Source organism: Staurois parvus, unplaced genomic scaffold, assembly GCF_062004578.1.
Source record: "Staurois parvus isolate SC_StPar_1 unplaced genomic scaffold, SC_StPar_1.0 ptg001957l, whole genome shotgun sequence".
Classification (NCBI taxonomy): Eukaryota; Metazoa; Chordata; class Amphibia; order Anura; family Ranidae; genus Staurois; species Staurois parvus.
Window position 1 is genome coordinate 168,275 of NW_028319753.1, and position 24,934 is coordinate 193,208.

At 42.8% G+C, this 24,934-nt stretch overlaps 1 protein-coding gene across 1 annotated transcript in view; it reads right to left on the reverse strand.

Moving 5' to 3' along the window:
* LOC149433145 (uncharacterized) overlaps positions 1-23,799 on the reverse strand; it is a 141,166-nt gene extending 117,367 nt beyond the window's left edge. Inside the window, exons 1-6 of the mRNA XM_089664587.1 lie at positions 23,594-23,799; positions 23,384-23,507; positions 23,170-23,267; positions 22,598-22,804; positions 22,341-22,482; positions 14,003-15,234 (exon numbers count right to left, since the gene is read on the reverse strand). Coding sequence (XP_089520713.1) covers positions 14,003-15,234; positions 22,341-22,482; positions 22,598-22,804; positions 23,170-23,267; positions 23,384-23,468 — 1,764 coding nt within the window. The 5' untranslated portion in view covers positions 23,469-23,507; positions 23,594-23,799. The remainder of the gene's footprint in view (positions 1-14,002; positions 15,235-22,340; positions 22,483-22,597; positions 22,805-23,169; positions 23,268-23,383; positions 23,508-23,593) is intronic.
* Positions 23,800-24,934: the final 1,135 nt, after the last annotated feature.

Sequence of the window (24,934 nt, forward strand, 5' to 3'; positions counted from 1 at the left end):
GACTTTCTGTATGTGCATTCTTCTCAACCTCCATATACAAATAGTCCTTGTTGACAGTTCAAACAGTCTTATTGTCTTGGAAAGGTCTTACTTCCCCCATTCTCTCCAGTTCTTTAACTAGAATTCTTGATGGTTCAACCAAGACAAAATTAACTCTTAGCATCCGGCTATGCTGAGCTGTTTGCCATATAATAGTATGTCTTGATAAAAGTCATATTCTTGAGACATGATTCAAAAGCCCACAACAAATCCCCCTTTGTTTTGGGGTATAGGCACGCGTAGAGGGGTGTCTGTATCGAAAAACATGAGTGGGACTTTTGGTTAGAGTGATCGTTCGTCTTCTCCGGTGAAGGGAATGAAATAATAAAAAAAAAATTTTTTTTTTTTTTTATAATAAAATGGCAGCGGTAATGCTGGTTGGTCCTCAACTTGACTCGGCGTCTTTAGATGGACACTTCTGATGACGATCCTGGTCTTGTGATGAGGCCGGCCTGGCCTGGCACATCCACCTTGGGGTCCATGGGTCCTCCGCACGACAGGTCTCTTAGACGGTCTCCTAGGCGGGTCTTTTCCTCTGGACTGGCCCTTGGTGGCCTGGGACATCAGGTTATCGTCTCCGGATCGATCTCTGGCATCTGGTCTTTCCCACAGGACATTATAGCTTCCTTCTAGGGTCTGGTCATTGACGCCTCCGATCGCCGGTGTAATCACAGTCTGAGCCTTCCTTTCTAAATTATTAAAATGAACAGTTTGAGTAATGGATAACATAAAATTATATTACTGGATCCTGTAAGGCAAAAGATGAATTATATGTTCAAAGGAAATTTAAGAATGATCTCAATATCTCCAGATAGGAATTGGTGGGTTTAGTCTTCCAACAACTGCAATTGAGACTTCGGATGGCAAGCACGTAATTGGTTGATGTGCACCCATCTATCACTGATTTCACCATACCGGGTAACCTGCAATTTATATGCGACCGGAGAGATTTTATCAATGATAGAGAACGGACCTTTCCAAGATGGAAGGAATTTCCGTTCCTTGATCTGGTCTCTTGCAAAGTTGTATAGATAGACTTTGTCACCAATCTCATATTCCTTCTTGGAGGTTTTGAGATCATAGTATGTCTTAGCACTAGTTGCAGCTCTTTCCAAATTTCGCTGGGCAAAGGCAAAAGCATATTGCAGATGTTTACGTAAATCCTCTATGTACTGGTGTGTGGTGGTAGCATTGATCAAATTTTGATCTGTAGTGCGATACAATAAGTGCTGGGGCAGTACCATCCGTCTACCTGTCATCAGTTCAAAAGATGACATTTTTGTAACTGTATTCGGAGTAGCCCTCAACGCCATCAGGACCAGCGGGAGCTTGACATCCCAATCTTTGCCTGTTTCCTTAACAAATTTCTTAAGGACGTTAACGATGGTCTGATTGTATCGTTCTACACCACCACTAGAGGCTGGCCGATAGGCGATATGCAATTTCCTTTTAACCCCCAAAATTTTCCACAATTTGGCCATCACTTCGCTAGTGAAGTGCGATCCTCTATCAGACTCTATCCTCTGAGGTAAACCAAAACGTGAAAATACATGATTTATTAGCAATGCAGCACATGTCTCGGAGCTGTTATTTGGTGCTGGTATACATTCGACATACTTGGTGAATAAACATGTAACTGTTAACATATACCGATTTCCTCGTGAAGATTTTGTTACTGGCCCAATAAAATCCATCTGAAGGTCTGACCAAGGCATACATATCCCCCTCTTCTGGAGAGGTGCTCTGTGAGTTGGCTTGGTAGGTTGAAATTGGGGACATATTAGGCAACCTTGGCAGTACTCCTTCACATCACGTAACATATGAGGCCAGTAGGCATAATCCCGCAGGATCTCATACGTGATCTTCTCTCCACGATGACCGGAAGTGGGAGCATCATGGGCATGCTGTAGCATCAAACCTCTAAATTTAAGTGGGACGACCCATTGTTGTACGCCACCCTTTGAGGTTCGTATCAACAATCCCTGGTATAAAGAGAATTGGGATTTGGATTTCATTAAGATACGTAAATCCTCCTTCCCACTACATACTTCCTTATTTATGGGATTTTGGTTGGGATCTTCTATATGACTATAAAACAAGCCAATTATTGGGTCTTCTTTTTGGGCAGTAATTAAATCCTCACTAGGAGAATCGTGACTCCACTGTAATGCATTCGGATCACCAGCTGTTCTGGCCTGTTGCCTGGTGACAGCTTCAACCTGTACGGTACCTAAAAATTGATCAATGTCTAACAGTTCACCGGTGATTGCCCCTTCTTTGGCTAGAGAATCGGCCAGATCGTTCCCTTCCTTCTCGGCACCTAGAACCTTGGAGTGGCCTTTGGTCTTCTTGAAGTGCAGGGTGAGATCATTGGACCTTACCAGTTCATCGATGTGACAAAAGAGCTTACCATGTTTCACGGGTTTGTGATTACTCTTGTTCATGTTGTTTCGCTTCCACCTAGGGAAATACTCCACAAAACTATTCCTGACATAATTGGAATCGGTTATGATGGCACACTCTCTGATGTTGAACTCTATAGCCATCTCAACTGCTCTAAGAATTGCAGTAAGTTCAGCAACCTGACTGCTTTTTGGTCCAAGTTTGTATCCCACAGAAATTGGGGTGACACCTTGGGTCCAAACGATTCCAATACCTGCCACTAGTTGGAGCTGTTCCCCATCCTTGTGATGAAAAGCACAACCATCCACATATACACACGGCAGCTGTTTACAGTATTCTTCATCGTAAACCTTGTAGGGAGAGAACAGTTGTTCTTCCAGAAAGTCAGTGTCCAGGGCCTCCATAGCAGGCGTAGTTGCGGAACAATCATGGAGCTCGGCTAGGCCCTGGGCTACTGGACTTTCCTTGTTCTGTTTGTACCGAATTTCAAGAGGCCACCCTTGCAAAGACAAAGTCCAAGCAGTGATGCGGCTATTAGACACATTTCCTCCCTTGATACGTTCACTCTTTAAATACTGTAAAGGCTGGTGTGCCGTTTCAACAATGATTCTCTCTCCCTGAATGTAACTGCGGAAATTCTGTAATGCCCACACGGTGGACAATAGAGCTTTTTCACAGTCACTGAACTTTACTTCAACCGGGGACAAAGTTTTACTGGCATAGGCAATCACCTTACTGACATCATCACGTTTCTGGTAAAGAACAGAACTCATACTTACCTGCGTAAACCCTGTCTCTAGATAGAAATTTTTACCCCCTTCGGGATATCCGAGACACGGGGCTTGTGTGAGACGTTCCTTTAATTCCTTCATGGCGTCCTCCTGTTTCTTACCCCACGACCATCCGACATCCTTCTTCAGTAGGTGAAGCAACGGCTTGCTTATCTCGGCGTAATTATCAATAAACTTACGCGAGTAGTTTACCATACCTAGGAATGATCTCAATTCTTTAAGGTTAGTAGGGACTTTACAGTTCAGAACCGCCTCAACTTTCTTCTTTTGTGGGTTCAAACCTTCAGCAGTAACTTCATGGCCTAGGAAGTTTACCTTCGTGCGACACCACTGGGCTTTTTGTAAGGACAGTTTAACTCCTGCTGCTTTTAATTGGCCCAGGACATGCCGAAGTTCTGTAATATGCTTGGCCATATCAGTACTTTTGATCAGGATATCGTCCACATATGCCAACGTCCCCCTTTCGAAGGCGTCTGGCATGGCCTTGTGCATGAACACAGCAAATTCATGTCTGGAATTTATGAATCCGAAAGGCATTCGCACCCAACAATACTGTCGATTCCCAAAACTGAAAGCCAGTTTGTATTGGTCTTCCTCACTCACCTTAATGGTCCAATACCCCTGTGCACAATCCAAGGCTGTAAAAACTTGGGATCCTTGGAGCTGAGCGAGACATTGGTCTATGTATGGGACAGGCCATCCTGACATGTACACACGCTTGTTTAGCTGACGGAGGTCAGCGCACAAACGCCATTGTCCATTGGGTTTTAAAATACCCAGGATCGGGTGGTTATAGGAGCTGTGGATGGGCCTAATTATACCCCTTTCATGTAACTTCCTGATAATCTCAGCTAGAGATTCATAGGAAGCTAATGGCAACCTATACTGTCTTACAAATACTGGTGGGGCATCTGGATCTGTTTGGATCCTAGCGATGTGTAGGTCAGTAGTCCCACAATCGTAAGAATCCTTGGCAAAGATCTCTTGGAATTCAAGGAGAAGCTCTCGGAGCAATTGTCGGTCGAGATCACTGGAACACGCATCGGCGAGGGCCACCATCTCTTCCACTAACTCCTTGAATCCAGGAAAGCTTTCCGGCTGACCTATCTCATATGCCTCTTCAAGTTTTGTGGTGAGGTCATTGGGCATGTGATGTGTGTGTGTGTGTTCTCCTGCCATCCAGGTTCTTTGGGGTACTCTTGTTCTTTGATTGGGTGATCAAAGACAATGGATGTCTCTTCAATTCTACAGGTACCATCTTTAGAATCGAACGGATAAATGGACTCTACGGTGAAAATACCCTCTGGTAATGAATGGAATGTTTGTTCAATTAATTGTTCCTCCGACAAATATTCATCGGGGATGAGTCCAATCACCTGGTTAGTGACCCCAAAGGTGTAATATTCAGTCTCTACCGCTAGACCAATAAGGGTCTCCTTGGGTAAGACGATGTCCTGATTGGACAGATTATGTATGTAAATGTACATCGGGAATTGATGTGTGTTGACTAGGGGCGTGTGTGTAATGTTCAGTCCCTCCCCCTGCATTTTATGGGAGAGGCATACTAATGCATCTGACCCCTTCAGTCTATGTCCCTTTTTAACTTGGATGGGGAATATGAAATTATTTATGCCCTTAGGAATTGTAATCTTTTGGGCTACCTGGACTTCAACAGCATAAGGCATCTGTTGCTGGGATTTTAAAGCTAAGTCCAGATTTTGGTATTTCTCGGGGTCCCCCTTTAGTCGACTCCATAAACAGTCATTAATTAGGTCGACTTGCACTGCAAAGCGATGTAATACATCATTGCCAAAATAAATTTTAGTTTGGGGATTATCCAAGACTAGGAACACATGGGTGGCTGTTTTGTTTCCTACAGTGACATTTAAGAGACACCTAGCCATTGAATTGTGATCATCAGAGTCATCAAGGGAGTCTGAAATCCAATGACGCTGAGGTGTGGAGAAACGGATCATTTCCATTTCGGTCAGGTGTTTTATCAACCCATGGCTTACAAAGCTGTGTTCCTGTCTCAAATCTAGTTTGGCATATTTTGACCTATTAAGACCATTTATCCGGATGGGGATAAACAAGTCGCTGTTAACCCTTTCAATACCTGTCAAGAATTGGGTGTGATCTCCCCCTTTTCTTGGTTTATCTTCCTGATGAAAAGATATCGTAAGGATATAATCTTGGAGGGAAATATCTTTTATTTTATCTTGGGGAATTTTAAAAATGTGATCCTCATCTCTTCTGATAGGGTTATGGTCATCAGGTTGGATAACTGTGACTAGAGATGAGCGAATCGAACTTGGCAAAGTGGAATTCGTTTCGAATATTAGGAAAAATTTGATTCGCATCGAATCCGAATTTTAGCAAACTTCGGATGCACGAATCGAATTTTCCCCGATCAGCCGGCAAAAGTGTCACTGCAGAGAGCTCCGCTATTTCTGACAGTTCTCTGACAGTTCTGACAGTTCATTTACAGCGGTTGAAACATTGTATCTATTTGTTTCAACCGCTGTAATAGATACAATGTTTCAACCGCTGTAAATGTGAAGGAACTGTCAGAGAACTGTCAGAAATAGCGGAGCTCTCTGCAGATACACTTTTTGCTGTACTGGAATTCTTCTTCTTTCCATTCTTCTTCTTCTTTTCATTCTTCTTCTTCTTCTTTTCATTCTTCTTCCTCTTCTTTTCATTCTTCTTCTTCTTTTCATTCTTCTTCTTTTTTTTCATTCTTCTTCTTCTTCTTTTCATTCTCTTCTTCTTTTCATTCTTCTTCTTCTTTTCATTCTTCTTTTCATTCTTCTTCTTCTTCTTTTCATTCTTATTCTTCTTTTCATTCTTCTTTTCATTCTTCTCATTCTTCTTTTCATTCTTCTTCTCATTCTTCTTTTCATTCTTCTTCTTCTTCTTTTCATTCTTCTTTTCATTCTTCTTTTCATTCTTCTTCTTCTTTTCATTCTTCTTCTTTTCATTCTTCTTCTTCTTTTCATTCTTCTTCTTCTTCTTTTCATTCTTCTTCTTCTTCTTTTCATTCTTCTTTTCATTCTTCTTCTTTTCATTCTTCTTTTCATTCTTCTTTTCATTCTTCTCATTCTTCTTTTCATTCTTCTTTTCATTCTTCTTCTCATTCTTCTTTTAATTCTTCTTCTTTTCATTCTTCTTCTTCTTTTCATTCTTCTTCTTCTTTTCATTCTTCTTTTCATTCTTCTTCTTCTTCTTTTCATTCTTCTTTCTCTTCTTTTCATTCTTCTTCCTCTTCTTTTCATTCTTCTTCTTCTTCTTTTCATTCTTCTTTTCATTCTTCTTCTTCTTCTTTTCATTCTTCTTCTTCTTCTTTTCATTCTTCTTCTCCTTCTTTTCATTCTTCTTTTCATTCTTCTTCTCCTTCTTTTCATTCTTCTTTTCATTCTTCTTCTTTTCATTCTTCTTCTTCTTCTTCTGTTCATTCTTCTTTTCATTCTTCTTCTCATTCTTCTTTTCATTCTTCTTCTTCTTCTTTTCATTCTTCTTCTTCTTCTTTTCATTCTTCTTCTTCTTCTTTTCATTCTTCTTTTCATTCTTCTTCTTCTTTTCATTCTTCTTCTTCTTTTCATTCTTTTCATTCTTCTTCTTCTTCTTTTCATTCTTTTCATTCTTCTTTTCATTCTTCTTCCTCTTCTTCTTCCTCTTCTTCTTTTCATTCTTCTTCTTCTTCTTTTCATTCTTCTTTTCATTCTTCTTCTCATTCTTCTTTTCATTCTTCTCATTCTTCTTTTCATTCTTCTTCTCATTCTTCTTTTCATTCTTCTTCCTCTTCTTTTCATTCTTCTTCTTTTCATTCTTCTTTTCATTCTTCTTCTTCTTCTTTTCATTCTTCTTCTTCTTTTCATTCTTCTTTTCATTCTTCTTCTTCTTCATCTTCTTCGTCGTGCCCCGTGACTGCCCAAATGAGTGAAGTGTGCGGTGATTCTAAGATCGACGGCACTCATCTGCATGTCATACTGACTGACAGTATTATTTCTCTTCCCCAGCAGACTCCAAGGGCATTTAAATTAAAGGTACAGTGTTCTGCACTAATATAAAGGCTCTCTGAAGCCTAGAAACCCTTTTAATAAGTTAAATTCGCGGCGAATAAATTCGCATCGAATCTAATTTCTCCCGCAAATTCGGCGAATCAGCCGAATCAAATTTTTGAATAATTCGCTCATCTCTAACTGTGACATCAGGAAGTTGCCTATTCCTGAAATGGATTTCTAATGATCCAGGCCTTTCTTCCACCAGGTGGCAGTGTTGTCGGGAATGGGGAGTTTGAAGTTTCCCATATTTAATCGGGGTATTTACCTGTGACCACAGTACTTGGTTCACACAGTCAACTATTGTGTTCAGCCTTTTTAAAAAGTCCATCCCAATTATCATGTGGTGCTGGGAGATGCTGGCAATGATGATGGGGTGTCTCAGTTCCTTGTTACCCAGTTTAAGCTTTAGCCAGGCGGTGCCTGTGACTTGTAAAGGGTCTCCACCTACACCAATGAATGAGCTGTCAAAGCTTTTAAGTCTTGGCTTAGTGGGCATGACATTCGCCACTTTATTAAAATGTTCCTGTGACATGATGGTAGCCTGGGATCCAGTGTCTATTAGGCCGACAATAGAAAGATCACTGGCATCCTGCACCTGCACCGTGGCATAATATCTCCCATCAGATTCAGTCAGCTCACACATGAAATTGGTGTGGTTGAAGATCTGTGGGCCCTTCAATGACATATGACTGGCTCTTATCTCACCGCATGTGGTGGACGCATCACCCTTATCCTTCCTGGCGGGACTCTTGGAATGTTTCAAGACGGAAGCACAACTAGAAGTTGGCGTTCCGTCTGGCTTGTCAATCCCGACGACTTCCGACGCCGCGACTATATTAGGGAAAATAGATGGACACTGAAAAACAGGAGAGGAATTAATAACCAACAACTGGTCCCCCTTTGCCCGAGAACTAGATTCTCCATTAGTGGGCATGTCAGGGACGGGACACACATCTCCTGTCATTTTACTCAGTGTCCTCCCCTGTTGGTTTAAGGGTTGGTTGTTTATGAATTCTGTGACCCTTGGTTGGTCACAGAAGCTGCTCCTAAAAAAGGATTGGAAGAATGGTTAGTGACAAGCCTGTTCATTTGTTCAGCCATTTTGCTGATCTGCACCTCTATTTGCTCGATGCGCTTAGAGGAGGCATTCTGGTGATTCTCCCTTTTCCTGTACTTGCAGTTGTACTGCAGACGGGATTGGCTAGGAGACCCGGAGTCAGAATTGCTGCTCCGGTCCCGACGCCATGGCCTTGCTCCCTGAGGTTTCTGGTTCTCCCTGTAATTGAGGGGAATCTGGGGTACTGTATCCACCCTTTGAGCTTGAGGGTGTTCCTGGTGTTGAGGGAATCTTTGGAAGTCAGAGTTCCTATTAAAATTGGGGTTCCTATTGAAATTAGGGTTCCTATTAAAATTGTTGTTTCTATAAAAATTTCTCTGTTGGTTCTGGCGAGTATAGTAGAACCTCCGAGGATACCATTGACCCCTTTGGTTCTCATCACTATAGTGGGCATTTTCATACCTTTTATTCTTTTCACTTCCACTACCGTAGTTCCCTGGCTTTTGTCTATCCTTCCTCACCCACTGGGTTTGAGGGGCAAAGCTAGGGGCCTCCTTTACTTGCTGGGTTTGAGGTGCAAATCTAGGGGAACCATTGGGTTAACTCCAACGGACTACTTCCGCATACGATTTCTTCTCCGCCTGCAAATTTAGATTTGGAGGGGAAACGGTAGTGGCTGCCACTATCTTGGGACTATTCTTGTGCTCTCTTTTTATCCCGCCCTCACTGGACTGTTGGATTGAGAACAGATAGTCACTCTCTTTCACCAGCCAATCAAGAGAGCGTCCCTTTCTGTAATCCTGAGCAAGTCCCAATTTTATGTAAGCAGGTAATGCTTCATAAAATAGAGTCTTGAATTCTGGCTGGTCAGGATTGGGATCCTTCTCAGCCAGGATATATGCATTTATGAGGACGGCCAGAAATTCTGCAGGGCTTTGGTGAGGACCACACTTTAAATTGTAGGCTGCAGCCTTGGCAGAGGTAACAGTTCTATAAGGCCCAAATTCCATGTGGCACCTATGTTTTACCTCTCTCCAGGACTGATTGGAAAAGGCCTTCAAGGTATCAAAGAATTGCCGGTATTTTTCTTCAAACACCCATGGCAATAATTCAATTTTGGTGTGGTCATCCCTAATGCCTAGAATTTCTAACGCTTGTTCATATGTTTTCATATGTTCAGTAATTTCCAGGGACCCTTTCTTGGTGAAAATAGGAATGGTGTCTTTCAAAAATTGAATGACCTTTGGGGTGTCATATCTTCTGAATGACCCCCGGGACTTCCCTTCCTGCCTATATGAACCCTCATACTCTTCTTCTGCATGCTCTGGGGTATATCTTTGGAGCCTAGGGGGCGACCTATATTCCGTCTCTGTCTCACTATCAGGTACTTCACTGTGATATGGGTATTCCCGTTCATCAGCCTCCTGCTTAACTGGGTAGGTCCGGTTCTGGACTCTAGAATTTATTTGGGCAGTTAACCTGACAATCTGCTCCTCCAGTGCTTTTTGCTCAGACCTTACAAAAGCAACTTCTGATTGGTCATTCTTATCCCCTGGATGAACATTAATTTCAACAGGAGATATCCTTCCTGATCTAAAGAACTCTACTTCTTGTTTTAAATCCTGATATCTCTTTTTAAATTGTTTTAATTCCTGAAAACTTTCCTCATATAAGCCTTGAGCACATTGAATGTCTTTGACCAATCTAGCTTGATGCTCCTTGGATTCGTTGAGACGAACACATGTATGGTCAAGCTTCTCCCTCAAGGACTCAATTTCCTGATCTCTGTCTTTCAAAAGGTGGCGGGCTTCTGACAGGTCCTCCCTTAAAGCTGGTGTTTGCTGGGCAGCTTCACTGCTCATAAACCATAACATGGGCCAGGCTTCTAGAAGTCTGTCACGGCTTTTATTATTTTCTGCTTCAGCAAATGCAAAAAAAACCTGACAAACCGACCTTCTTCGTTAAACAGGTCCTCAGAGGTGCTCATAGCTTGCTTTTTCTCTTCTGCTACTAATTCCTCAATGTTATCCCCTAAATCTAATCCTAGATAATCTATTACCGTACATTCTGTATACCTTTGCAAAGCATCGCAGGATTTTCTAGCTCTCTTAGGAGTTTCCTCCTCAACATTCTGGACAGCTACCTTTTCCTTGCTATGCTTGGAAGAGGTGGATCCGTGGTTACTGGATGCCATTTTTATACAAAATATGTTTTTGACAATGGTATAATCACCAGTGCGTTTTGTATTATGGTACGATTTCTTTGGCTCTCAGCAGTGCCTCCAAATTTGTCCTGTGGTGATTTATGTAAGAATTTATTCTAAATACGTAGGGTGGTGTCCTCTCCCTTAAACAAAATATCGCAATGCCTCCAGCCGTTAAAATACGGCAAATATTTAATGAACCAATAATTTGGACACCTTAATAATTTGATCACCACTTAATAATATACCTTGAGTCCTTTTAGCCAGTATGATTTCGTACCATAGAAACAAAAATTGCCTTTTGATAAATAAATTTATTTATGTACAAAATTTATATATATATATTAATACAAACGCAAAAGACTGGTGATAAATGTATACTTGTACATACAATAAAAATATGACAGGCTAATTCTATATGATCCATAGATAATAGTAAATAGAGGAAAAATCTAAGTTAGGTATAAGTTGTAACCTTATAGTGCTTCAGCAATTATTTAAAATTTCTCGTGGCCATAGAGAAAAAAGAAAAGTATCTCTGATAAATTGCACTACAACAAAACTACCGATCAGTGAAATATGAAATATATACACTCAATACCAAACCAAATACTTTTTAGTGATAATTATGTATATAATCTTAATATTCCTAAACACACAATACAAATGCTATAAGTCTTTGGAAAATTGGAAATATCAAATAAAATACAATATCCTAGCAGTCTCACCACTCCTAGAACCTTGATTTTGAGGCCTCCCCAGTGGGATGCAGTTGGACCTTCAAATGGTCCTCAAGACAAAATGGTAGCTGAACTCCTTCAGCAAAATGGCCGCAGGTAGCAAGTGAGAGATAGTGCAGTCTTGATTGTAGTGTTTAGAGTAGAGTGTAGATATTATATAAGGAAAGTAGATCAGAAGAAGTAGCTCAGTATAGTCATAGACGTGTCGATAAAAGTCTAGATCAGAAGTATCATAGAAGAAGTTTAGAAGATTGTTTTCAGATTTTTAAGTGTGTCAGATTTTCAGCTTGATTAAGTGTGAGGTGTACGGCCTTTTTATACCATACAATCCTTTGTTTCAAGGGACCCTCCCAACTGGCTTGTTGATTGGCCGGTCGAGAAGTGTGCGTACCTAGAGATATTCCTCACCTGTCCACTGGGGACAGTCAGGCATCCAAGGAAATTTGTGTTTTAATGACTCATACTTTGATAGAAACAAAATGTCTTTAGGTATCAAATATATATGTCTTATCCAAGTATAGTTGATTTCAATACTAATTCTTGGATAAGGATCATAGAAAGATATATGTACATTTGGTTTCTCATTTCCCTGATATTTAAGCTGTTTTGAGATAGCTGATTTCTTTGGAAATGTACAATTGACACCAATTCATAAATCATCCTATTCTTTATCATTTCACACTTAATTGAGTGGTATGCAATACCCAACTTTGTTGAATATATTTTGGTGTGTGGAAACATACCCTTTATAAGATCCCATTGATATAAACCACATTTTTCTTTGTATCTTAGCTGACCCAGATTTTACCTTGGGCTGAATGTAGAGTTCATGGGAATGTGACGGAGAACCTTATCCACTGTTGAGTAATTAAGGTAAATAGACTGGCCTGGAGTTAAAACCTCAGTTCAATAGCATATTGTCACATTTCACGGTTTGTTCATCACACTTTCCAAGGTTTTGTGTGAGCTTTCAGACAATCAGGTTTGGTTCCCCTATTGTCACTTCCAGACCTCGTATATGTTCACCTGCAGAAGTCCAAATAGTGGTGTTTGACTCTATAATTAAGTTCCCTGCAGGTGACGTCTCCTGGCTTCCCATAGACCATGGTACTTGTTTAGATGACACTTTGCAAGGTCTTAGAAAAACCAGAATCAGATCCCACCATTGTCTTTTCTGGTACTCTTGTTTGATCACCTGTAGAAATTCAAATAGTAATATTGTGTCTTGAACAAGTCTCTTCCACTCATTGTGTGTGTGTGGTAACCTCTTGAAATATCCCTTGAAATTCAACCTAAAATGTTAACCCCTGACAGTCAGCTGGGATTCCCAAATTTGGGATAATATTATTTTTCTTAATAAACAGTCCCCCAAAAGTCACTACAATCCACATCTCCAGTATGTTCTTGGTAGGGCTTAAAGTCCATCCTGAAGATTCTTGTGGTTTCCCTTACCACAGGGACAGACACAGAGGTGGCTTCTCTGTTCTTTGTAGCCTCCCACTCTGTGTGTCTCTTTTGTGTCTTTTCAGTGACTGCAAGTTTCCTTTCTGTAGTGGCACCCTCCCCCAGAATGGCCATCTCTAGCACCAGATAACCCATGGGCTCTTACTGGATTTCCCAGGTAGCTCTGGTACATCCTCACCGGGTGGTGCCTGACCCATGTCGGTGCCCAACTCCTGTTGGCCAGCTTCCTCCAGTATTCGGACCAGCTGTTCTTTAGTAAGTCCCCTGTAGCTGAGACCCAACTCTCCAGCCTTTTCTTGTAGGCTGGGACGGTCAGAGACTGCAGACATACTACAGGAGATGGTCAGAGACTGCAGACATACTACAGGAGACGGTCAGAGACTGCAGACATACTACAGGAGACGGTCAGAGACTGCAGACATAGTACAGGAGATGGTCAGAGACTGCAGACATACTACAGGAGACGGTCAGAGACTGCAGACATACTACAGGAGACGGTCAGAGACTGCATACATACTACAGGAGACTGTCAGAGACTGCATACATACTACAGGAGATGGTCAGCAATAACAGACATACTACATGAACATAGCTACAAATTTTCAGAAACATTTCCAGGGACACCTTTTCTGATGAACATCCAGCAAGCCATTAAAGGTAGAGAATGTATTTCCTATTAAATCTATTCTGGAGAATGCCGGTCACATCCGTTCAACATTGTTCTCCATAGACCTCCAAGTGTTTGTGAAATCTCCCACCACAAAATGTACTCAGCCAATCACAGGGCAGGACTCTATTTTTATTCTTCTCCTGCCATCAATGGCCAACCCGGTCCCACACTTCATCCATGTCTTTGGGGGCCTCTGATCTCCTTATGAACTGTTCCTTCCATGATGAAGATCAGCCATGAGTTATACAGGTGAAACTGGAAAAATGAGACTATGGTGCAAAAGTTCATTTATTTCAGTTCAGCAACTTAAAAGGTGAAACTAATATATGAGACTCATTACATGCAAAGCAAGACAGTTCAAGCTGTGATTTGTCATCATTGTGTACCTGTATCTGAGATGTACATCAGGGTGTGCTTCTTCCCTACATGAGAGCTGGGATGTCCAGCAACATTCATCTAGCAGACATTTCCCGCACTCAAGGCACCAATACACCTCCAGGGTTGTGTGGGACCCCTGATGTACAGGAAGACAGGACTTCAATGATGAACATTTCCCTCACTCAGGACAGGAAAGTGGCTTCTCCCTCGTGTGAGATCTCTGATGTCTGTAAAGACTGGACTTCTGTGAAAAACATTTCCCACACTTAGGACAGGAATACGGCTTCTCCCCTGTGTGAGATCTTTGATGTGTGTAAAGATTGGACTTCACTGAAAAACATTTCCCACACTCAAGACAGGAATATGGCTTCTCCCCTGTGTGAGATCTCTGATGTGTGTAAAGACTGGACTTCACTAAAAAACATTTCCCGCACTCAGGACAAGAATGTGGCTTTTCTTCAGTGTGAGATCTCTGATGTGTGTAAAGACTGGACTTATCTAAAAAACATTTCCCACACTCAGGACAGGAATACGGCTTCTCCCCCGTGTGAGATCTCTGATGTTTATGAAGATTGGACTTCTCTAAAAAGCATTTTCCACACTCAGAACAGGAATACCGCTTCTCCCCCGTGTGAGATCTCTGATGTGTGTAAAGATTGGACTTCACTGAAAAACATTTCCCGCACTCAAGACAGGAATATGGCTTTTCCCCAGTGTGAGATCTCTGATGTGTGTAAAGACTGGACTTCACTGAAAAACATTTCCCACACTCAGGACAAGAATACGGCTTTTCTTCGGTGTGAGATCTCTGATGTCTGTAAAGACTAGACTTCACTGAAAAACATTTTCCACACTCAGAACAGGCATACGGCTTCTCCCCTGTGTGAGATCTCTGATGTTTATGAAGATTGGACTTCTCTGAAAAGCATTTTCCACACTCAGAACAGGAATACGGCTTCTCTCCCGTGTGACATCTCTGATGTGTGTAAAGACTGGACTTCTGTGAAAAACATTTCCCACACTCAGGACAGTAATGTGGCTTCTCCCCTGTGTGAGATCTCTCATGTCTGTAAAGATGGGACTTCTGTGAAAAACATTTCCCACACTCAGGACAGGAATGTGGCTTTTCCCCCATGTGAGATATCTGATGTTTATGAAGATTGGACTTCTCTGAAAAACATTTCCCACACTCAGGACAGGAGAAGCTCTTCCCTGTTGGAAGGCCGGCCCAGTCCCGCACAGTCTGAGGTTCCTCAGGATACGAGGAATCCGATGGTCCATCTACACTGGGTGGTGCCGGATGGACATTGGAGGGAGCCGGGTTTTCTCCTGGACTATACTGTGTGATATCCTCATCTTCTACTTTCCAGTCTGGAGACAAAGTGAGACAATCCTCGGAGGTTTTCCTCATCTCCCGGCCATGGACTAAAATACAAAGACAAAGAGGATTACTAGACAGGAGCTGATTGGTTCCCCCAAACCAGGACTCCACCCACATCAAGGCAGCTTGGTCTCTGAGGAGCTTACAATTCCACCCTCAAGGGAACTAGGAAATGGCTCCTCTGATCTCCTACCAGGTCATTTCTTTATTCATGGACCTTAGTCAGAGAGTGAGGAAACAACCACAACTGTCTTTTATAGGAGGGACAGTGATGAGGGGATTATAGGACGAGGGTCCCCACCCCCTCTATCACTCATCGCCATCTTCCCAACACAAGAAGTACTGCACTTCCTTATTTACTCCATGATTTAGTCATGAAGAACAGCGGGGCTGAGCCCCACCAGAGGTCAGAGAGTGAGGATGGGGGGAGAATAACCAAGATGAAGACTGGACTGATCCTGAAGACCACCATCATTGGGGTATTGACTCCTCCCTCATTATCACTTTCTGTTTAAGGGTCCAAAGTTGGAGGATGTTATCACATTATTATCACCATGTAAAAGTCTGTGCTCCAATCACATCATCCGATATAAAATGTCCAGCTGGGAGGAAATGGGGGGAACAAAAGAGAATCCATATTATGTGTTTATATAGCAGTGGGGGGAGAGCAGAAGTCAGGACTATGGAATGTACAACATGGAGTATATAGTGCAGGGGTCAGGAGTATGTAATGTACAACATGGAGTATATAGTGCAGGGGTCAGGAGGATGTAATGTACAACATAGAGTATATAGTGCAGGAGTATGTAATGTACAACACAGAGTATATAGTGCAGGGGTCAGGAGAATGTAATGTACAACAGAGTATATAGTGCAGGGGTCAGGAGTATGTAATGTACAACATAGAGTATATAGTGCAGGGGTCAGGGGTATGTAATGTACAACATAGAGTATATAGTGCAGGGGTCAGGAGGATGTAATGTACAACATAGAGTATATAGCGCAGGGGTCAGGAGGATGTAATGTACAACATAGAGTATATAGCGCAGGGGTCAGGAGTATGTAATGTACAACAGAGTATATAGTGCAGGGGTCAGGAGTATGTAATGTACAACAGAGTATATAGTGCAGGGGTCAGGAGTATGTAATGTACAACATAGAGTATATAGTGCAGGGGTCAGGAGTATGTAATGTACAACATAGAGTATATAGTGCAGGGGTCAGGAGTATGTAATGTACAACATAGAGTATATAGTGCAGGGGTCAGGAGTATGGAATGTACAACATAGAGTATATAGTGCAGGGGTCAGGAGTATGTAATGTACAACATAGAGTATATAGTGCAGGGGTCAGGAGTATGTAATGTACAACATAGAGTATATAGTGCAGGGGTCAGGAGTATGTAATGTACAACATAGAGTATATAGTGCAGGGGTCAGGAGTATGTAATGTACAACATAGAGTATATAGTGCAGGGGTCAGGAGGATGTAATTGTCCAAATAGAGTATATAGTGCAGGGGTCAGGAGTATGTAATGTACTACATACAGTGGATATAAAAAGTCTGCACACCCCGGTTAAAATGTCAGATTTCTGTAATGTAAAAAAATGAGACAAAGATAAATAATTTCAGAAGATTTTTCCACCTTTTCCATCGGGCAATATTTGCCCGATCTTTCTTGTAAAAACGCTCCAAATCTGTCAGATTGCGTGTCATCTCCTGCGCACAGCCCTCTTCAGATCACCCCACAGATTGTCCATCGGATTCAGGTCTGGGCTCTGGCTGGGCCATTCCAAATCTTCCATCTTCTTCTGGTGAAGCCATTCCTTTGTGGATTTGGATGGATGCTTTGGGTGGTCGTCATGCTGAAAGGTGAAGCTCCTCTTTGTTCAGCTTTCTAGCAGAAGCCGGAAGGTTTTGTGCCGATATTGACTGGTATTTGGACCTGTTCATAATTCCCTCTACCTTGACTAAGGCCCCAGTTCCAGCTGAAGAAAAACATCCCCATAGCATGATGCTGCCACCACCATGCTTCACAGTGGGTATGGTTTTCTTCTGGTGATGTGCAGTGTTGTTTTTGTGCCAAACATATTTTTTTTGAATTAAGGCCAAAGAGTCCAACCTTGGTTTCATCAGACCAGAACATCTCCCCACATGCTTCTGGGAGACTTCAGATGTGTTTTTGTAGAATGTAGCCGGGCTTGGATGGTTTTCTTCCTAAGAAAAGGCTTCCATCTTCCACTCTACCCCATAGCCCAGACATATGAAGAACACGGAGATTGTTGTCACATGGATCACACAGCAGGACTTGTCAGATATTCCTGCAGCTCCTTTCATGTTGCTGTAGGCCTCTTAGCCGCCTCCCAGACCAGTTTTCTTCTCATCTTTTCATCCATTTTGGAGGGACGTCCAGTTCTTGGTGAGGTCACTGTTGGTGATGTCACTGTTGGTGATGTCACTGTTGGTGATGTCACTGTTGGTGATGTCACTGCTGCACCATATTTTCTCCACTTGATGATGACTGTCTTCACTGTGTTCCATGGTACAGTTATGTTCAAAATAATAGCAGTGTGTTGAAAAAAGTGAATAAAGCTGAAAATCCTTCTAATAGCTTTTATTTCCATCCACACAAATGCATTGGGAACACGACACATTCTATTCCAAATCACAACATGAAGAAAAATACATCAAATTTGTGTTGTTCCTCTAAAAAAATGGAAGAAAAGTGAATATTAGACGGTTCAAAAAAAATGGCCGGGTTTGTATTCTTCTTTACAAACTCAAACATTCACTATATAAACTGAGAAATGTTTGAAGATTTTGCTTTCCTTTGAATGACTTCATGAATATTTGGTTGTAGTCGCACTGTTTCTGAGAACTGCTGTACATCTGTGTTGCATGGAGTCACCCAACTTCTGGCCCCTGTGATCAGGTATTCCAGCCCAGGATGATTGGACCACATTCCACAGTTCTTCTCTATTTCTTGGTTTGGCCTCAGAAACGGCATTTTTGATGTCACCCCACAAGTTTTCTATTGGATGAAGATCCGGGGATTGGGCTGGCCACTCCATAACGTCCATCTTGTTGGTCTGGAACCAAGATGTTGCACGTTTACTGGTGTGTTTAGGGTCGTTGTCTTGTTGGAACACCCATTTCAAGGGCATTTCCTCTTCAGCATAAGGCAGCATGACCTCTTCAAGTATTCTGATGTATTCAAACTGATCCATGATCCCTGGTATGCGATAAATAGGCCCAACACCGTAGTATGAGGAACATCCCCATATCATGATGCTTGCACCACCATGCTTCACGGTCTTCACAGTGTACTGTGGCTTGAATTCAGTGTTTGGGGGTCGTCTGACAAACTGTCTCCGCCCACTAGACCCAAAAAGAACAATCTTACTTTCATCAGTCCACAAAATGTTGCGCCATTTCTCTTTAGGCCAGTCAATGTGCTCTTTGGCAGATTGTAACCTATTCAGCACACGTCTTTTTCCCAACAGTGGGACTTTGCGGGGACTTCTTGCAGATAGCTTGGCTTCACATAGGGGTCTTCTAATTGTAACAGTCCTCACAGGGAACGTCACACCTTCTTTCATCTTCCTGGAGCTGATTGTTGGCTGAGTCCTCACAGGGAACGTCACACCTTCTTTCATCTTCCTGGAGCTGATTGTTGGCTGAGTCCGCCCCATGTTGGCTATTCTTCTATCCATTCCAATGGTAGTTTTTCGCTTTCTTCCACGTCTTTCAGGTTTTGGTTGCCATTTTAAAGCATTTGCCATCATTTTAGCTGAGCAGCCGATCATTTTCTGCACTTCTTTATATGTTTTCCCCTCTCCAATCAACTTTTTAATCAAGGTACGCTGTTCTTCTGAACAATGTCTGGAAAGACCCATTTTCCTCAGATTTTCAGAGAGAAATGCACTGTAACCAGCATGTACAACATTTGCTGCCTTCCTTCCTTAAATAAGGGCAATAATTGCCACCTGTTTTTCAAAGAATGAATGACCTCACTAATAGAACTCCACACTGCTATTATTTTGAACACGCCCCTTTCAATGAGTGATTCAATGACACAGAATCAGCAGCATGCATGTCATGACTGTCGGGTCTGTTGGATTTCTATGACTCTACTACACCTGCTAGGAAATTATTTGCCATGTAGAAGTATCATTTCCACCAAAAACAGTGATTGATCCGGTTAGTGATGTCTGACTGCTAGTATTTTGAACATAACTGTATATCTAATGCCTTGGAAGTTCTTTTGTACCCTTCTCCTGACTGATACCTTTTAACAATGAGATCCCTCTGTCAAGATCCTACCTTTTCCCAGAGACTGTGCGGCTTCATGTACTGGCGTCCATCTTGGGTTTCTGCAGAGCATGGTGGGAGTCTTTTATGCCTTCAGGTCTCTGAGGTCCATCCCCCAGAGGGGTGTGGCTGAGCACATATAATCCTGTGATCCGCACATGCTCTTTGCACTTGTGTCTTGTGTCTTTGTGTCGCTACAGCTCTGTTCATACTCTCGTGACTCTCCTGGAATCTGACTCGGCTTGTGACAAGACCATTCTCTGTGTTTTCCTTTGATCTGACCTTCCGTTGCTGAACCCGGCTCGTGACCTGTGATTCTCTGTCTACTGTTCTGTACCGTTTTGTCCTGTTGTTGTCGACCCGGCCTGACTGACTACGCTATTGTCATTCCTACCAGCTACACGCCATTGGCGGTGGCCATTACCGCAGCCGGGGTATCTCGGGGGCTGCGACCTGGTTCCTGGCTGTGTCAAGTCCATCCCCACCATCAGGGGCCCCGGTGAAGGGCAGCCTGGGACTTAGACTCCACCCCCTGAGGGACTTCGGTCTGTTGGTGGTGGTTGTCATCAGTCAGTGCGTTACCCTGCCACTAGGCCTACCTGTCCATTCCAAAGCCCTGCCCTGACACCCTCTGATGCTTTGGAAGCTCTCTGCAGACCATGGCTTTTGCTGTAGGATGTGACTAAGAAAATGTCAGAAAAGACCGACTAGAACAGCTGAACTTTATTTAGGGTTAATCAGAGGCACTTTAAATGATGGCGGGTGTGTACTGACTCCTAATTAACATGATTGTGAATGTGATTGCTTCATTCTGAACACAGCTACATCCCCCAATTATAAGAGGGTGTGCACACTTATGCAACCACATTATTTTAGCATTTTTTGTTGACTTCCCCTTAAAAGATTTCAGTTTGTTTTACAATTGAGTTGTACAGTTTATAGGTCACATTAAAGGTGGAAAAGTTTGGAAATGAGTTATCCTTGTCTCATTTTTTTACATCACAGAAACCTGACATTTTAACAGGGGTGTGTAGACTTTTTATATCCACTATAGAGTATATAGTGCAGGGGTCAGGAGTATGGAATGTACAACATAGAGTATATAGTGCAGGGGTCAGGAGTATGTAATGTACAACAGAGTATATAATGCAGGGGTCAGGAGTATGTAATGTACAACATAGAGTATATAGTGCAGGGGTCAGGAATATGTAATGTACAACATAGAGTACATAGTGCAGGGGTCAGGAGTATGTAATGTACAACATAGAGTATATAGTGCAGGGGTCAGGAGTATGTAATGTACAACATAGAGTACATAGTGCAGGGGTCAGGAGTATGTAATGTACAACATAGAGTATATAGTGCAGAGGTCAGGAGGATGTAATGTACAACAGAGTATATAGTGCAGGGGTCAGGAGTATGTAATGTACAACATAGAGTACATAGTGCAGGGGTCAGGAGTATGTAATGTACAACATAGAGTATATAGTGCAGAGGTCAGGAGGATGTAATGTACAACAGAGTATATAGTGCAGGGGTCAGGAGTATGTAATGTACAACAGAGTATATAGTGCAGGGGTCAGGAGTATGTAATGTACAACAGAGTATATAGTGCAGGGGTCAGGAGGATGTAATGTACAACATAGAGTATATAGTGCAGGGGTCAGGAGTATGTAATGTACAACATAGAGTACATAGTGCAGGGGTCAGGAGTATGTAATGTACAACATAGAGTATATAGTGCAGAGGTCAGGAGGATGTAATGTACAACAGAGTATATAGTGCAGGGGTCAGGAGTATGTAATGTACAACAGAGTATATAGTGCAGGGGTCAGGAGTATGTAATGTACAACAGAGTATATAGTGCAGGGGTCAGGAGTATGTAATGTACAACAGAGTATATAGTGCAGGGGTCAGGAGTATGTAATGTACAACATAGAGTATATAGTGCAGGGGTCAGGAGTATGTAATGTACAACATAGAGTATATAGTGCAGGGGTCAGGAGTATGTAATGTACAACATAGAGTATATAGTGCAGGGGTCAGGAGTATGTAATGTACAACATAGAGTATATAGTGCAGGGGTCAGGAGTATGTAATGTACAACATAGAGTATATAGTGCAGGGGTCAGGAGTATGTAATGTACAACATAGAGTATATAGTGCAGGGGTCAGGAGTATGTAATGTACAACATAGAGTATATAGTGCAGGGGTCAGGAGTATGTAATGTACAACAGAGTATATAGTGCAGGGGTCAGGAGTATGTAATGTACAACATAGAGTATATAGTGCAGGGGTCAGGAGGATGTAATGTACAATATAAATTATATAGTGTAATGGTCAGGATTCATAATATTGTTATTAAGTAATTAAAGGTCCTTAAAGGGTTGCTTGTCTCCCATCTCCTGAGACTGCACTCAGTGACTTGGGTCTGAGACACTACAGACATATCCCTCCACCCGGCACAGCCAGCAGACCACAGAGCAAGGAACCCTGGGAGAAATGTTCTGTCATAGATCTTACTAGACCCGGACATGGGGAAGAATACCCAAATCACATGTCTCAGGGGCCTAAGTAGAGCAATGTCTATGGTGAAAATGAACATTTTGCTGCCAGCTGAACCCCAGAACCTCCATAAATCCAGTCTAGATACATAAATTGTGTCTGCAGCACAGAGAAGGAAGATTATCCGAGAGAAATCCAGGAATACAGGACGGGGAACACAGCTCAGGAAAGTGACCAGGGGATTACAGGCTGATATCACCCAGTCCCCGCCCTACTCTGGACCAATCAGTGAGCAGTATGGGTGGAGGAATGGATTTAGTGTTCATGACCCACCTGTGCTGATCTCTGTAGGAGTGTCCTCCTCTATAAATGTCCCCGTTATTCCATCCTCCTCCATAGACTGCTGATCATCCCTCACATACGCCTCTTCTTCTTCTGCTTTCACCTCAAATTCTATATCGATTGGATCTCCACTCTAAATCAAGGAAATTGGAAAAAATATCATCTGTAAAATGTAAGGTCACATAAAAAATCTACACATTGTCATTGTCTACACATTGCAAGTCCATCAGATGCTCCATCCCACCAACCTTGTAATAGTGAGGGATGGTGTGACCTTCCTGTGTGGAATCCCGGGAATACAGAGGATGGGGACATCTCTCTGGTGGGTTCCTGGTATTAGGTGTCTCCATCATATCCTTGTGTCCTTCTGAAAACTCCTCCATCACTCCATACTCCTCATCCTCCTCTTTATACTCTTCTTTAACATCAATATTCTCATCCCCGAGGATTCCACTCTGAAAGATATAATAAAACATTCATTGTAACAAACATGCTGTGTATAAATCACAACTACCAATAATTGTCATCATCTACCTGATGATGGTGAGGGATGGTGTGACCTTCCTGTGTGGAATCCCGGGAATACAGAGGACGGGGACATCTCTCTGGTGGGTTCCTGGTATTAGGTGGCTCCATCATCTCCTTGTGTCCTTCTGAAAACTCCTCCATCACTCCATACTCCTCATCCTCCTCTTTATACTCTTCTTTAACATCAATATTATCATCCCCGAGGATTCCACTCTGAAAGATATAATAAAACATTCATTGTAACAAACATGCTGTGTATAAATCACAACTACCAATAATTGTCATCATCTACCTGATGATGGTGAGGGATGGTGTGACCTTCCTGTGTGGAATCCCGGGAATACAGAGGACGGGGACATCTCTCGGGTGGGTTCCCATGACTGGATCCATCTGTAGGAAACACACACACTGACTGAATCCATTGTTTCTATGTGTTTATCAGATGATGGGGGATCTAGGTGGATCCTCCGTACTGCTCTCTCCTTTACAATAAAGTCTCCTCTTACCCGGTGATGTGAGGGGCGGCTGATTGTCCATCATGACGTCCTTGTAGAGATCCTTGTGTCCTTCTAAATACTCCCACTCCTCCATGGAGAAATAGACAGTGACACCCTGACACCTTATAGGAACCTGACACACACAATGATACAGTCACCATCCAGACACATCCCTTGTCTGTTACTGGAGAATGTCCCAGAATTCCCGGCACCGCTCACCTCTCCTGTCAGCAGCTCAGTGATCTCTCTGGTGACTTCTAGAATCTTCTTCTTCTTTCTCTCTTCTATCAGGGAGGGAGGTGGAGGCAATGTGATGTCATATGATCTCCAGACTTCACAGGAGGAAAACTCTACATCTGAACACAAATAGTCACATCAAATGATATTCCCAGAATCCTCCTCACCTCTCCATTCAGGTCTCCATTTTATTAAAGCCCCACTTCAGGCTGAGGTATAATTCCCCCCCACAGGACCCCCACACTACGCAGGGTATAGGCTTGCTGCAGCATTCTGATGTCATTACATACAACGCAGGACCAACAGTCCCACTTTACATGTGAGGATACCAAGGGACCCCACATCCTAAGAGCATCAGAAAAAATCAGATGGAGGGACATTGGGAGGAGGAGCTGTGAGGTCAGTGTGATGTCATAGGATTCTCTGACTCTGGATGGAGGGACATTGGGAGGAGGAGCTGTGAGGTCGGTGTGATGTCATAGGATTCTCTGACTTTGGATGGAGGGACATTGGGAGGAGGAGCTGTGAGGTCAGTGTGATGTCATTGGATTCTCTGACTCTGAATGGAGGGACATTAGGAGGAGGGGCTGTGAGGTCAGTGTGATGTCATAGGATTCTCTGACTCCGGATGGAGGGACATTGGGAGGAGGAGCTGTGAGGTCAGTGTGATGTCATTGGATTCTCTGACTCTGGATGGAGGGACATTAGGAGGAGGGGCTGTGAGGTCAGTGTGATGTCATAGGATTCTCTGACTCTGGATGGAGGGACATTGGGAGGAGGAGCTGTGAGGTCAGTGTGATGTCATAGGATTCTCTGACTCTGGATGGAGGGACATTGGGAGGAGGAGCTGTTAGGTCAGCGTGATGTCATAGGATTCTCTGACTCTGGATGGAGGGACATTGGGAGGAGGAGCTGTGAGGTCAGTGTGATGTCATTGGATTCTCTGACTCTGAATGGAGGGACATTGGGAGGAGGAGCTGTGAGGTCAGTGTGATGTCATAGGACATATAGACTTTAGATGGAGATTTGAGGGGTCCTCTATATGAGGCTTCCATATAAACCAAATCCTTGTTCCTGGGTGTGTCTCCTAAACTGAAGAGTGACCTTTGACCTTTACCATCCAGAAATCTGTCCGGAATCTGTGGAAGTAAGCTGTCATGTGATCAGGTGACGTGCGGAGGAACGGAGTGTAAATAGCAGACAATTGTCTCCAGAGCCCCTAATGGTGGGGATGGATTTGGCGGCGTGCTGGTGCCAAGTTTCCTCCCCCCAGGGTCACTGCAGGTGTGGAGAAAAGCTGTGTAAGAGGATATGGAGGAGAGA